The sequence below is a fragment of the Phaenicophaeus curvirostris genome, chromosome 2 (genome assembly GCF_032191515.1).
Source record: "Phaenicophaeus curvirostris isolate KB17595 chromosome 2, BPBGC_Pcur_1.0, whole genome shotgun sequence".
Classification (NCBI taxonomy): domain Eukaryota; kingdom Metazoa; phylum Chordata; class Aves; order Cuculiformes; family Cuculidae; genus Phaenicophaeus; species Phaenicophaeus curvirostris.
In genome coordinates, this window is record NC_091393.1 from 53,427,457 (window position 1) to 53,442,683 (window position 15,227).

General features: G+C 39.0%; 1 protein-coding gene across 4 annotated transcripts in view; it reads right to left on the bottom strand.

Moving 5' to 3' along the window:
• TIAM2 (TIAM Rac1 associated GEF 2) overlaps window positions 1–15,227 on the bottom strand; it is a 135,670-nt gene that overhangs the window by 35,928 nt on the left and 84,515 nt on the right. For 2 of the 4 annotated variants that reach the window (XM_069852090.1, XM_069852092.1), the window contains exons 10-14: window positions 14,877–15,044; window positions 12,164–12,269; window positions 11,623–11,700; window positions 10,619–10,711; window positions 9,319–9,579 (exon numbers count right to left, since the gene is read on the bottom strand). In XM_069852090.1, coding sequence (XP_069708191.1) covers window positions 9,319–9,579; window positions 10,619–10,711; window positions 11,623–11,700; window positions 12,164–12,269; window positions 14,877–15,044 — 706 coding nt within the window. Of the gene's footprint in view, window positions 1–9,318; window positions 9,580–10,618; window positions 10,712–11,622; window positions 11,702–12,163; window positions 12,270–14,876; window positions 15,045–15,227 lie in introns of all 4 variants that reach the window. The other 2 variants (XM_069852093.1, XM_069852094.1) reach the window with 2 other exon arrangements.

A 15,227-nucleotide genomic window follows, 5' to 3' on the forward strand; every position in this document is an offset into this window, starting at 1 on the left:
GTTCTCTTGTTCGTAGTTCTCTGGTACTTGAGAGGGAAATGAGTCTCTCATTTCCCATCCTCTCTGCTGCCGTTTTTAATATGCAGCACTAAGACACTTCAGATATGGTAACACACATACACAGCTTCAGAGCTTCAGGCAGTTCTGATAGGCTTGGTGTAGTCTGTAAAAGACAGATACCCTGGTTTCAGATTAGAGTAATTGACAGCATTTTTAAACACCGGTCTCGTCCAGTGATATCAGATAGGCGTTGGAAAACAGCATTAAAGTGGGCATCAACTTATTTCTGAGACTACTAATATGAACTTCAGCTTAAAAAACATAGGATCCTTAATTGCACGGAATTATATTCCTAGTCTATCCCACCAGGACAGAACATATTTAGTATTTTCACTAATTCCCAAATGCTCTAGAAACTGCCAATAAAATACAACACAGTCAAACTTAGGAACGTAGGATATTCTTTCTCTCCCTGATACAGTTTCCATAACACAGCTATATGGTTTAGATGGAAATGAGATATTATATTTGGGTAATAAAGTTAAGCCAGGTGTATGGAAAGCTCCATTTTACATTGTTTTGTGAATTCTCCAAACTGATTAGTGAATTATGATAAGCTTGCTGTTCCCATGTTGTTCTAGCCAGTGTTACTACCACCAGAGAAGCAAGCTTCCAAGAGAAGATAACAAATGTTTCCAAAATCCCTGGTCTAAGAATACCACAGTCTGAGCCAGCTCTCAGAAAGGCAAAAAGCCTTGGTGATCTTAATGCCTTTAGATTACTGAAAAACAGGGATTGGTACATGAAGCATTCCAGCACTGCCTGGAGAAAAAAAAAATATCAATGTGAACTCTAAAAATGCTCGCTTGGAGACTAATACTCAAGTCTTCAGTTAAATGGTTCAGCCTTGGCAGGTAGCATGCATGTGCTGGTTTCTTTTGGTTCAATACAACTAAATCTATTTTAGGTTTTCAACAGTATATTTACTCCTTAGTAATAGAGTTAAAAAATAGCTATCTAAGCATTTCCTTCTATATTCTTTTCCTTTCTGAAAGACTTCAAGAAGAATCTTTCAAGACGTAACAGTTGATCCAAAGGAATTTATTGAATGGCTTTTGAGAGACATTCTCACAATCTCTGCTAAAGAAGGCATCCAAGTGTCACCAGAGAAATATGAAGGATTCTGGGTTCACTAGTTCAGTTATGAATAAATCATATGCCTTGCTTATGAGAGGATCAGACCTTTCAGTTCTTTGGCTCATGTTATCCCCTGGGATCAGCATGGAAGGGGCACTCAGTGGCTGGCATCCAGGACAGAGCCCGTGCCATCTCTGCAGCCATTTACATTTCTGCCTAGGTTGCAAAAAAATGACATTAACTGTGGTCAGGAAGGAGAAGAGCAAGAGTTCTGGGAGAAGAAGACGAACATCCACAGAAGATTCATTAATTGTCCCACAACAGCCATTCACACTGCAAAATATTGCTTAAAAAAGTGAGGAGGGTCGGGAAGATTAGGTGTGTGGATAAATCTAGGTACAAAGGTTTAAAAGAGCTGTGATACAAGGGGATACTGCAGTTGCTCCATCGTTTCCATCATGAAGGCCTACATCGGAAACATCAGGAAGAGTTTGGGGGCATGCAGCTCCTTAAGAAGAACTTAATACATAAACAGGTTTTTTGCCTTTGAATCCTCTTTGGCCAGAGAAGGATGATTACAAATTAAGTGACAAGTCTGTTGAGAAAAATTTAGAACTCATAACACAAGAATGGTCCATCTCGGGTGACATGTGGAAAGCTAATTTCCACCTATGAAAAAATACGCAGAGAGGTCCTACTTTATCTCTTGCTGTTGATCTAGTTCCTCTGCAGGTCACAAGAGCAAATAAATAAACAAACAAATAAATAGTTCTGGTGCACTCTTATGTCTTACCAGTACAAGCCTTGGGATATGAAAAATGGCTGCTACAGACTGAGCTTATTCACAAGCAGTTTTTACAGCCATATTTGATTTCTAGACCAAAAGCTGTCTCCAGGTAGCCCCTGCACTAGGAAAACAGATCTAAGAGAAACCAGGTAAGGTCGCAGACACAGATGAGAAATATCCATTGAAACGCATCACATCCTCCACCACTTCAAGCTGAAAACTAAAGCAATTTGGTTCATCTGTCATTTGCACTGGGGGGTCTCTGTGAACCTGGGCAAACGACTGAGGTACCATGGACCCTAAAGGCAGATTCTTATTAATCTCCAAGAAGTTTCCTAGAATTATAAGAGTGCTCATGTTAGCTCAATTCAGCAATTTTAATGGGAATTCATTTAAGTTTTTAACTATTGTACAGTGCCAGGTCAGCATTTTTTCCCCACAGCTGGTACTCTCAGGCAAATATTGCCACTTAAGCATTCACACTCCAATGCTGGAGTAAATTCTAAACAATTTGCTAGCAGTAATCGAGATTATTAACTGTATAGTGGCTTACAGCTTTCATGCCACTTTATCTAACAGTTAAAAAGATAGTGAAATACTTATTTTATTAACAACTTGCAAACTCCTTCCCCTTTTTGCTTAAGAAATTTTCAAGTTCTTCTGAAAGCCTCTGACCTAACTTCCGATACCAACTAGCTCAGATTCTCATTGCTAAGGTAACATGATTTAAGTCTACTAATACAAGTAACGTCAGTTTGTAGAAAACATGTTAGAGAAATACAAATAAAATGGATTTTAATGACTCTGAAACTTTTTAATCTCTGCAAAATATTTTGGCTTTTATCATTCCTTGTTGTCTGAGGCATTTTGTAACGTGTTTTGGGACTGGCTGGAAGGTACATTCTCGGCTTAGCTTCATGGCTGCAACAACTGACTCTTTAGCATAGCTAGAAACTTCATTAATGAACTATTTCAAGATGTTAAATCTAGAAAGAAAATCAGCATACAGCTGTCATAACATCAGTCTTCCTGGATAGGGTTCTTAAACACAGAATCAATAGATGTCTGTCACTGACAAGACCCAGTTGTTGCCATTCAACACATGCAATTACAGGCCAGACAAGAAGGTTCCTCACAGCTTCTCTCATCCATATGCTTTGGATTCAAGGAGCAAATTACAGAACATCAGAAGCTGCTCTAAATGCTTCTTGAAGACAATGCAACCAGACTTCTTTTTGCAGATCTGATACTGTCTAGACAAAGAGAAACTTACTTCTGGACAGGGTCTGAAATACTCAAGCAGATCAAATTTCTCTCTTTTTTTCTCATCCTTCAGTGACGAAAGTGAAGCTGCTTCTTTAAACACTCCACATTTTCATGTTTACATAAAGCCGGTATTCTTATATCATACAGTTTGCTTAAGACACCTCTTGCCACATGCTGACTAGTGGTTTAGCTCCAATCAGCCACCTACTTCTGCAAGTGTGACTCTCTGTAGGCTGCTATATTATTTTTCTTTTAGGCTGCTTTATTTTTATTTACGCTGCTTTTGGTTTATTTTCTAAATATCTGCATAAATATCCATTGTGAAGCTGGAGCAGAGTCCAGCTTTGGGAATTCCTTTGTTGGTTAACTGTTCATCATAGCGCAAAGCAATTTGACGTATTTGCTAATTCAGTAATTAATAGGAGATACAAATTAACAATATAATATGAAACAGATGCCTGCACTTCTGTACCAATGCCTGATGCGCCTCTGCACATCTACAGTATGGTTTTACTGAACTTTCTAAACTCTCTCTGTGCAAACATCTGCCACTTCAAGCTTTTCAGTTTACAGTTTAACACTTCGGACTGGCTTCTCAAATTGTTACCTAAACACACTCATTTCTGAAGTGCATATGCCTTCTTAGATACTTACTGGAAACCAGTGTTAACCATAGCTAGGTGTATAACCCTTCTAATCCAGCTCAACAATTGGATACGTGTGGCTGCAGTACAGGGAAAGAAGACACAGCAGAGCCCATGTTGGGTGGCCACCACCCTCTACAAGTGTCAGCAAAGGCTGCAGCCTGCTGCTGCCCTTAGGTCTTCAGGGCTGGGACTGCTGAACATGCAGGGGTGCCATTAGCAGCTCCTCTCTTGGTTCTGCAGGAACACAGGACGGCTTTGGCCATTCTCAGATATCATTTGCACTTTAGGAGGGTTGGAAAGCAAATGGAGCTGGCCCTGTCCAGGTACCAAGTGTACCACTGGAGTGGTACATTTTCTGCTCCATCTCAGATTCATAGGAACAAAAGTAATGAAAACAGAAATGAAAAAGGGGAAAAAAGAAGTTACTTAATAGTTTAGCAAGATTTTGTGGCTAGCTTAGACAGTTTTTATAATTACTCAATGTACCTTACCTCACCTCCCCGAAACACAGAACATCTGTGTCTCACTTTTAACAAGACTATGGGTCCCTTGGGAAGGACTTGGGAAGTTAAGAAGAAATATTTACCTCTTCTGTGCTCAAAAGAGGTTGATTTCTTTTTCTATGATTCCTCATACACACAGTGCAATGAGGGCTGCGCCGTACAGCATGATAAAGAGAATTTAAATATCGAAACAGCAAACAAACAGGAGCTGACTTGGAACACACTAGAAGTGGAAGTTACTTTAGAAATGTTTTTCAGTTAAGTTTTAGTTTTACTTTTGTTTACGAAATGCTTTGAATGTTAGATCAAAAGATGCTTACAAAATGCTTCAAAAAATATGGGCAAACAGCAAAAAGTGAAGCAGTGTGAGCCAGTATTTCAGGCAAAGACCCCAGGTGCTGGAGGTATATAGACCATCTTAGCTTCACATCCTCCTGACCTTATTTCTTTTCTTAAAAGGGACACACAGGTCTCTCTGATAGTCAGGCTGGGTTGGAGCTGGAAAAGAATGCAGAGAGTGCCACCTCGAAAGACGTGTGCAGCAACACACACAGAGCCAGCTGGCTGCGCAGCTGACATCTATCTCCCTTTTTCTCCCTCAACTTGGTGGTATCTGAAGAAGCCGAGTGAAGTAAAGTTTTCTGGAGAACTGTGAGTTGCAATTATGCTTTACAGAGGCATCTAAATCATCTAGCATAGCTTATTTGAAACAGAAAGTACCTTGGAATTTAATCCAAACCAACTACTACTACAACTATATTTTTTAAGAGAATTAAACTTGTAGCCAACTGATGTGCTTTGCTTCTGTGCATGCTCACTAAGATTAAAATCAGAAACAGAACAGCCACTTCCTACGTGACGGTTCAAACCACTGATCCTCCCCCTGAAGCAGTTATATTTTGCAAAAATATCTCAATGTTTAGTATACCACAAGTTGAAATGTCATTGCTCCTCTCCAATACACATCCCAGCAACTTGACAAACAGCACAAAGTCTGACTCTCTGACTCCAGCCATGCTTTATACAATGTGAAATATCTTCCGCAGGTGTGGCTCAAAGCAGCATGTCCCAGGCTGTGCTGCTGACCTGGGGACCAGAGCAAGAGGTGTGAAAGCAGAGGGCAAAATCCATACTCCAAAGCGGTTAGAGAGGTGCTTTGTGGGAAAGTTTGCTGAAAGAGAGCTTGTCACCTCTGACAGTAGCTTTCCATGCAACCAGCTCTACCCTGGCACCTGCCTGCTCCCCGCTCCTTCTCCTCCTGCTTACCTGGCTCTGGCCCTTGTCAGACCTCTGCAGCCACTAGTTCAAATCACTGAGTTTGCAGCAAGGTGGGGGGAAAAAGGTTTTCTCCTCATTAGCTTCATCACGGGCCCCAGCAAGCGCTGTTGCCAGCACAAGGGTGGAGAACAAGTGCTACGGGGCTTGAAGGGAAGGCTAAGGTGGTGCAGGGGAGGAGGAGGAGCAGCAAGCTTCCCCCTTGTCAGCAGCATTCAAGCCTTTGTCACTGCTCTCGAAAAATGGTCCAGATAGGAACCCAGATGACCATGCACAGAAGGTAAGTGCCCTACCCCAGAGATGAGGAGCACAACAGGCAGCAAAGGAACAGTAGGTCCATCTTTCTTTTTTCTTTCTCTATTTCTTTTTTTTTTTTCACGTTTAGCACTCTAATCCTCCCAGTAGAAAGTGTTACTTCATGGAAACTCGTTAAATCATATCTAAACTACCAACTCCCAACTTTTTTTTTTTGTCTTCTTCTTTTATTCACAGAGATCTATTTATAAATTCAGATTGACTTCAACAGTGTCAGCTAACCAGAAATGACAGCTTTTTTGGCAGAAGCCCACTTACTGAAGTAAAAAAAATATTGCCAAATTCTGACAGCAACTCGCATACTGCAATGGGTTTCACACCTACTAATGCTTCTACCTCCTGCTTCAGCACTCTATAGCTATACCATTAACCCACATGGGGTTGCCCTAAATATACAGTTTTCAGTTTGTGGGCCTTCTCTGGTGTTTATTCCTCAAATATCATGCCACCTTAAAATGAGGCATTTTTTTCCTCCGCAGTTGTAAGAATTCCAGTCCAATTCCCTCATATTTTAATTCTACACAAATATTTAATTTCCTTAGCACTGGTGCTCGAAGCAAATTTAGTTGCTCTGTTATTCAGTTTTCCACATTTATGAGTACATTTTTTAGAAGTATTTCATCTCCTTTCTTTTCCAGGATAAGCTTATTACTAGCCAAGCAGCTAAAGCAGCAAGCACATAGCATTGCCACGTGGGAGATCAAATGATATGACCACAGCAGGTCCAAAATACAGCTTACAAGGGCATAGCAACTTCTTGGAGAACATGAATCACCCTCACTGAAAATTCCCTGGGAATGATTTTTAGGAGTGGCAGAGTCAGTGGCATTGGAGAAAGTCAATCACTTCCCTTCTGTACAGTAGACTGCCAAAGTTTGCCATGAGGTATAATTGGATATCTTTAATGTAGCAGAATATGTAGGAAAAAGGCATTCATTAGAATTATACCGAACAGTTACAAAACTATAAATAAATGAGGACAAACTACTACCATCCAAGTTATATGAAGCCAGTGATTTAAAGTAAATTCTGTTTCGCTCTGACGTTCACAACGCTTTGATGTTTGTCACCAAGCACCAGGAGGGGTACTACCACGTGATTTAGCTCATTAATCCTCATAGCATTATAGAAAGATATACAGTGTTAATTAATTTTCAAAAAATGAGGGGTGACAGCAGAAAGATTTTTAACTCCAGGTATGTACCTTGAGCCAAATTGTGCTTGATTTTTGAAAGAGGTCCCACTCCACTGGCACTAACTGACTTTCAAAAGCACTGCCTTGGAAGAAAAGGCTCAACATTGACAAGCAAATGTCAGGAATTATTTTTGAAAACTATGATTTTAAGAGTGACTCACTCAACTCTGCCAGAGGAGACAGAAGAGTATTAAACACCGGGCATGACTTCAAGAGTCACTGGCTTCCAAATCCCTGCTCAGATTCATTAAACTTCCTCTCCCTACCTAAAATCTTATTCAATTCCTGAGTGAGTAACAGGACACGGAACAGTTAAACCTTTCAGATTATCTATTAATGCAAAGTAATACCATTTTCTTCTGTTTCCATTTGAACCTGGTCAGGTGATCAGACGCTAAGCACTGAATTTGATAAACTTGGAAGTCCTTCTCACAAAGCTTAATTTAGAACTATTTGTTCTCTTTCAGAACAAAATAAATCTTCCTTAGCTGCTCTTAAGGAGAAACACAAACATACTCTAAACACTAGAGGATAAAGGGACGTAGTATAATACGTAATTCAGTAATTTCCTATTATAATGTAATATTTGCACAGGTTGCAAATTTATCCCAGAGGAACAAGGAGTCTAGTGAATGGACACTTACTTTTATTATACTGAATACTCCAGGTAATGCTGGCCTACGATATCAAGCCAACAAGCTGAATGATAGCCTTGGTATAAATATGTAACTAATTAGCTCTATCATAATTTTTGTTTTATGACACTAACTTTCATGTGCCACTAGTCAATTTAAAGGCATTTTAAATTTATCTAAGGCCCCTGAGAAAGATGCTACTTACTGTATTACAAATCTTGTATTCAAATTTCTTTTAATTTCAAAATATTACCGTATAAAATTGCTTTATAATTACACCCATTCCAACAACTTCTCCTATGTGATTCTTTTTCTTCTCCTATTTTTAATTATGAAAAAAAAATCCAATCAGAAAACATTTGCCACCGTAATTATATAAAAAAAATCATCTCTTTTTGTACCTCTTGCAGCTCTCCTCGCACAGCAGTGCACCCTAGCTAGCTTTTTTGCAGATTTTACTAGCATCCCCCAGAGGTGCAATGAGGAAACTGCACATCTTACACTCAAGAAACTAGAGTTAAATTTGTTTCTATCTTGTTTGAAAAACAGTAGAGGCTATGGAAGGAATTGGAGCAAATCCTCATATAGTTTTTATTTCAGACAGGTGCTTACAAGTATTCTGGTATCTCAAGATGTATTTCTGGTCTCAAGTAAGATCAGCTAATGGAAGGGAAGGATGACCAAGGCTCTTCTCCAACCAGCATGGTAGTGCCCCTCCACATGCCACCTCCTATTTCCAGCTGAAAATCCAACCCAGCAGTGAGCACTGGCACCTTCCTCAGAACTGGCATGCCATGGTGTCATCAAGGAGTGGTCCTTACCACGTAGGCTTGCTGCACCTTCCCTTCCTGGCACTCCTCATACGGGAATCTTTTGGGATCCTACCCCAACACACCACCACTAGGATGTGTCCTCCATTTGAGGTTTAATACAGTGGAATTCAATTAAGTAATAAGTATGAGCAGATAGCAAAACAACACCTAGGAAAGTTGTTTTCGTTGCCTTTCTTCTACACAGCGAGAGGTTGTATCCAACGGGAACACAATAATAGCTCTGTTCCCTCTCAATGATAAATGACACCTTTCTGAGGTGATAATGATTATTGCATTTAAGGAACCCTTGATGTGTGTAATACTTTACTATATGTAAGGCATGGTAAACAGAATAATACTTCAGTCTCTAAAAGCCGTCACATCATTTTAACCACTGATGCCTGGGAAATGGATGTATTAGACGTATACAATATGGCACAGAACAGTTAAGAGACTGCTTGATAATACTGGATGGTGCAGCCAAACAGATTAAAAGAATAAAATTTCCTTGCAGAAATGATCTTATTCTGTTACATTTGTACTTTTTCAAAATAATAAAATAACAGACAGATATGAAGCATAAATGGGACTTAAAGCAATTTGTACTTGGGTTTCTCCTTGAGGCAAGCACATGATTTTAAACTTAATTGAGTTTTAAGAAAACAGTGATATTAGAAGTGGCATTTAAAAAACAGTGATATTAAAAGTGGTGTGAAAGTAATTAAATAATTGTCTCTCTCTCTTACCATTTGCTGTGTTCTTTTTTAAGTTATCTAGAAACTCTTCAAGGAGCTGCGACTGGTTTGGAGGCGGCGACAAACTCTTTGGGTCCCTGGAAATGTCACCATCTGACCAGGATGCACATAAGGGTTGCTGAGTCCCGTAATGGTTCATTCTCAGAGACAGCTTTACACTTCTCCCCAAAAACAGTAACTCCATCTGCCTGAGGTCAAGATTGGACACAGATTCTCCATTTATGCTTAAGATTTCATTGCCTACTCGAAGGCCTGGGAACATGTGAAAAGAAAGAAAAAAAACCATAAATAAATAAAGGAGGGAATATAAAATGTAAAGAGTCACAAACCAAGTATTACACTGCTTCACCTTTTCTTTTTGTGGTTTTAATTTGAATAGTCTAATCCTACCACAAGCCCATTAGAACTGATGGGAGCTTTATTCATGCTGTAAGAGATCAACCCCACGCTTACTTTGACAGGTGCTACACATAGTACAGCAATCAAGTTGTTTCTTTCTAAAGATGCTACAGGATTTGGTGAGGGCAGCACAACTTTCAAGAAGATTAAAATAGAGGCATTTCTAATGACTAAGATAGCAACAGTGTACAGCACCACAACACAGTCCATTATCTGAGGAGAACAAAGCAGTGGTCACACAGAGCAAAGCGTTCACGCAGAACTGAAACAACAGCAGATGCAGTCTTTATCAGCTTTTGTATAAATCTAAACAGTGGCAACCACTGCCTTTCAAACAACAACCAAGCGGCCATTACCCTCAGGTAGCAAATGAAATGCAAAGTCTGTGCTTTTCTCAGTGTGTGTCTCTGTTTTTTTAGGGGGCAGAACTGATGTGATCCTACTCTGCCAATGAAGAGAAGCATGATGTCTGAGCAGCACAGCAGAGAATGCAATCACAGATATATAGGCAGAAAACCATTTGTGGGAGAGAAGCTACTTTTCATTGCCACTAAAAGTGGAAGTGATAGGTCTTGGAGACTGACCAAGCCCATGAGGTTCCCCAGTGCGAGATGAACTCTCTCCCTGCAAAAGCATTTTGGCTGGATGGCTGAACACAGACTTTGTCTCCAAACTTGAACAAGAACTCTACTCACTCTGTTGAAAGAATATGTTAGTTACTCTGTGTACCTTATCTTTCCTAATATCTCATACTTTCCATGGTTTTCATGGAAGAAGATTATTTACTATGAATAGTAAAAGCCAAGAACCATTCTAGACAGCAGTACTAAAGCTCCTTCATGTTTCAAGAAGATTATGAAGTACAGTATTCAATATAAATATAATACAATACCTTCCTTGTATGCCAGTCCATCTGGGAGAACATCACTTACAAATATACGGGTGAGCTGTTGATCTTCAACTACTTGTGCCGTGACAGCAAAACCTGTATTGAAAGAGGTTTAAATCAAATAAACTTTCTTGGAAACATTTCCCTTGTTATTTTGTGTATTTAGTACGCTCTACACAACCAGAGGGAGAATACTTCACATGAGAATACACCCATGGAACACCAAAATTATAACACTGTTCCTAGGTCACTGTAAGGCCTGTTAAATAGGACTTCTCAATTTCTAGGAATTGTTATGCTGTGCTATAAGAAATACAAACTACATTTCAAAAAAATACCTTCTACCTCAGCCCCATATGACATTTAAATAGCACAGCTCATCATTATGGTAGGAGTTCTGCAGTGTGTCCATCAGACACAGAAGTGTCCAAAACAGATCAAAAAACTGGAAACCCAAACAATAAAGCAGCAAATCCATACAGACCAGCAAGTGAGACGGCCCAGAAAGTAATAATTCATACCGTCAGACCTGCAGCTGAGCAACAGCACAGAGCTGCTTTACAAAGTTACCTTTGCAAGGTATATAATTGTTCCAAGGCAAAACCACCTCCCACGGATCAAAAGTGTGTCAAAATTTGTATAAAAGGACACTGTTGATACAGAGGATCCCACTACCAAAAAAGAAAGGGCAAACTGACCATGGCCTGACTGGGACTGATTGCATTAATCCTGGCAAAGGACATTTGTTTTCTGGTAACTCCACACTTGAATTATTTGGCCAGTGCAGCAGAACTAGAAAGTTCTCCAATGGAAACATAAGAAATGTACTTGCTAGTAAGACAACCAGTTTGGGTCTTTGTTATAATGCCTCAAGTACTTTGCAGGCTCAGATTCTGAGCTACCAAGCATGGCTCTACCTGCTCTCAGAGACAGAAAACTCGTAAAGATAGAAAGTAAGCAATAAAAAGAATGAAAAATTCCCCAAAAGCTGTTTTGGTTAAACTCACCAAAATCAGTTATGTTTCCAGTCTTTGTAAGATGAACATGATAAACATTTAAGGGACAGATTTCTATTTCATCATACACCTGTTGGAAAAAAAACAATAACAGAAGTCAAAATTTATGAAGTTGCAAACATCAAAACCTAAAGGTCCAGCATGGGAAATGAATACAATATTCTTTGCCTCAATAAAGAATCAGAACTTGCTGTCTTTACACAAAGAACTGTGTTACAATGCAAGCATCACTAGTATCAGCAGAACTAAATGCAGAGTAAGTTAAAGATAGAAAACCCAGCCTGGAGCAGAGACCAATGCTTTGCTTTTGCACCAGAAACTCCACTTAAATCTTCAACAGTTCTTGAAGGAGTGTTTGTAGTGCCTAGCCACCCAAAAGTCTGCACAGGCACAGACTGTGTGAATGAGAATGGCAGAATGCAATCCAGGAACAGCTTTAAAACCTTATTTCAGATCTAATTCACACATATTCTTAGGTGATAATTCAACTGTGGCCACAGATGTCACAGAACTTTAAAAGGAGTCACACTTTCCTGGTCTACTATGTATTCGTATGGTTCAGGAGCACAATACTCAGTATTTTCATCAACCAGTCTTCTGAGTTGTAGGCCATAGTGTCTTGGCTCCAGCTGTTTCATCTAAGGAATAAAGAGAATGAGGTTTGGAATTTGTTATTTATTTCCAGAATCCCAGGAGCCAAAGTGATGCACAAGCACAAAAAGCTCCTTAGGAATTATGCAAAAGCAATGCTCAACGAGTCATTTTCTAACTATTTTTGTGGTATAAACACAACTAGCTGCATTGCTTAGAAGATATGGTTCAAGTGCAATTTCCATTTTCCCTTACGATCCTCCTAAATCTTTTCATAAATATTATGTCTAGGCTATTAGATTAACCAAGCACTGCTGTATGTTTCCAAAGACATCCTAGCTGTTTCTGTTCTTTTGAACTTGCACTCACAACCGTTTTTTTTTGTGACCACTTTTAATGACTCGGTTCTGCTCAGCAACTTTTCCTTCTGATGCAGAAAATATATATGCATGCTAGGAGAGGGCATGGGTTGGGAAGCAAGTTCCCTAAGGGTTTGCCTTTACTGGGTTTTATTTTTATTACTGGGTTTCATTTATGATCAGAGAGTTTTGCTTATTTTTTTTCACCACGTGAGGTCAAAGCAAAAATCCTATCTCAACACAAAGTCAAAGGGAAATAGGAATATTCCCAAAGGATATTAGCCTGAAAATGTCGAGCCCCTGATGGGAGTCTTTCTGAAAATCAGAATGGTGGTGAGACCACTGCAAAAAACATTTCATTTTAGCATATTAATAGAGCAACATTTCTAAAACAGGAGGAATTACTGGATCCCTTAGGGTTACTTAACCTCTTTAACACATCTCTGCAGTATACAAAATTTAAATCTACTGAGTAACTAATAATTACTGTAACAGTTTATTATATGTAACAGTCAGGAGTTGCATGTGTTCTGCATCCTGAACAGTTGTATTCAAATGTGCATTTTTCTATATCCAAAAAAGCTATTGAAGAGCCTCAGATAGAAAACAGAAATGAGACAAGTACGAGCCCAATAAAGCACGAATGAAGTGAAAAAATACAACAATCCTTTGAACTTCATCCTTACACACATAGCATTCAAATATTTTCTGTTAAGAAGAAAGATTCCTTACACTCATCAGAACAGAATGAAAATGTAACAAGGAAAAGAACCACGAGAGATGAGCAGAAAGTATTCAGCATTAGAAAATGCTTATGAAAAGCTTTACACAGAGAATATAAAGAAAAATGAAACAGAAAAATGTTTAAGAAAAATAATAAAATTATTTTAAATTTTCGTGCGACAAAAACATTGAAAAATTAAAAAGCCAGGTTTAAAATGAAAAATATTTTGAAATGATGGAGCAAGATTGGTAAGGAATTTCCTCTTCAACTTTTATATTTATAAATTTTATTTCCTCTTTCCGGGGTCTTCCATATTACTCTACTTCCAAATGTTTCAGCTCTCCTGTGCCACCTGGTGGTCAAACAATGTCTCCGACAATCCCTCTAGCCCAGTAAAGTGAGATTTTAAAAAGTAAAGCCAGGCAATAAGCTGTTTCTCTCCAAGATTCGGTTTCCACCAGCAAAAGCAATGAGCAGATAATTTCTTCTCAGTGATGCCATGTTAAAATGTTGTGACTCAACTAAAGTAGTGTGCTTGTTTTCATTTAAAAAGCTTAGCTAACTGTACATTTTAAAAAACTTGTATAATTTATTTTTCATTTCTGTTTACAAGACTACCACGCATAAAGACCTATTAAATTGGGTCCTTTCCTTCATAAGAAGCCTCAAAATTCATTAACTTCAAGTTAGTTGAATTAGCTCACCTGAAAGTTCATGCTAGCCTATGCCAAAAGACACAGTTGTACCAGAGCAGGGCTCCTGTTCTTCAACTTTCCTTGTGAAGTAAAACTATATTAACCAACTGTCAGAAAACAAAGCTTGTGAGTAAAGCTAGTTTTTCCATAAAGCTTGTTTGCATAAGTTAAGTGACTTGAATCATGAAGTTAGAGCGAAATTCAAGCACTGACACATGCGGAGACAAAGGAGCTAGGTATGTTGCGATGTTCTAGAGGTGCTGGTCTTTTGTCTGTAGTTAAAATTGGTATTTCTACTTTACCTTCAACCTGTGACTCAGTTTTCTGTCCTAAGATCTATAGCAATCCCTCTCAAATTGATGGCATTTTCAGATGGGAATGCACTCTTCAAAATACACAAGTAGAGCTGGTATTTAATTAAAAGCTTAGAAGAGTCCTTTAAGAAGCAAACATATATTATAGCCTTTGTCACAGCAGTCTTAAATGCCTCAATCTCCTGGCATTAACTTAACCAGTCCCCATTACTCCTCTGTGATTAATTTGCACAGAACAGCTGGGTTCGCTGCAATAGCAACATAGAGTGGACACGTGCTGAGATTTCTTAGGGGATGACTACCTAGCAAGCTGTCACTGCTTTTTGAGTATTCACTAGGTGCTGTTTCAAGCAACTCTTCTTGAAAACGCTTTCATAACCCTGCTACTTTGGCTACAATACATAAATAACACAACTAAAGGAAACAGAGCAATATGCCCTAATACAGTGAAAGGGAAATGCTGGTATTGTGCTCTCACTATTTAGAGATTCTCTTATATATTATATTCCTTTTCAAGTCCACAGCTATTACCAAGGCACAACGGTACATGAAAACTGAGTACCTTGCATGCTAAAGACAAAACGTCTTCCACCCTGTGTTCTGGCTTGAGGGTCAGCGCCACTCCTTGGCCGTCGCAGAAGTGAACATATGTCTGTGTTTCCCAAGCACTCTCCTTCTGGATGCTCTCTGGCAGTGAGCAGTAGACATTCAAAAAGTCATCAACCTGCTGCTGGAAACAAGGGAGAAGCATACAACATATGTGGATGTTAGAAAAACAAACAAACAAACAAACAAAAAATTACACTGGCAGTTTACAGAGGATAAGTATTTAGACACAGTAGCATGTATTTCCCCATGGCAAGACAGAGAAAAAGTTCAGTTACCTGCTTTCACTCACTGTCAAAGATTTAAT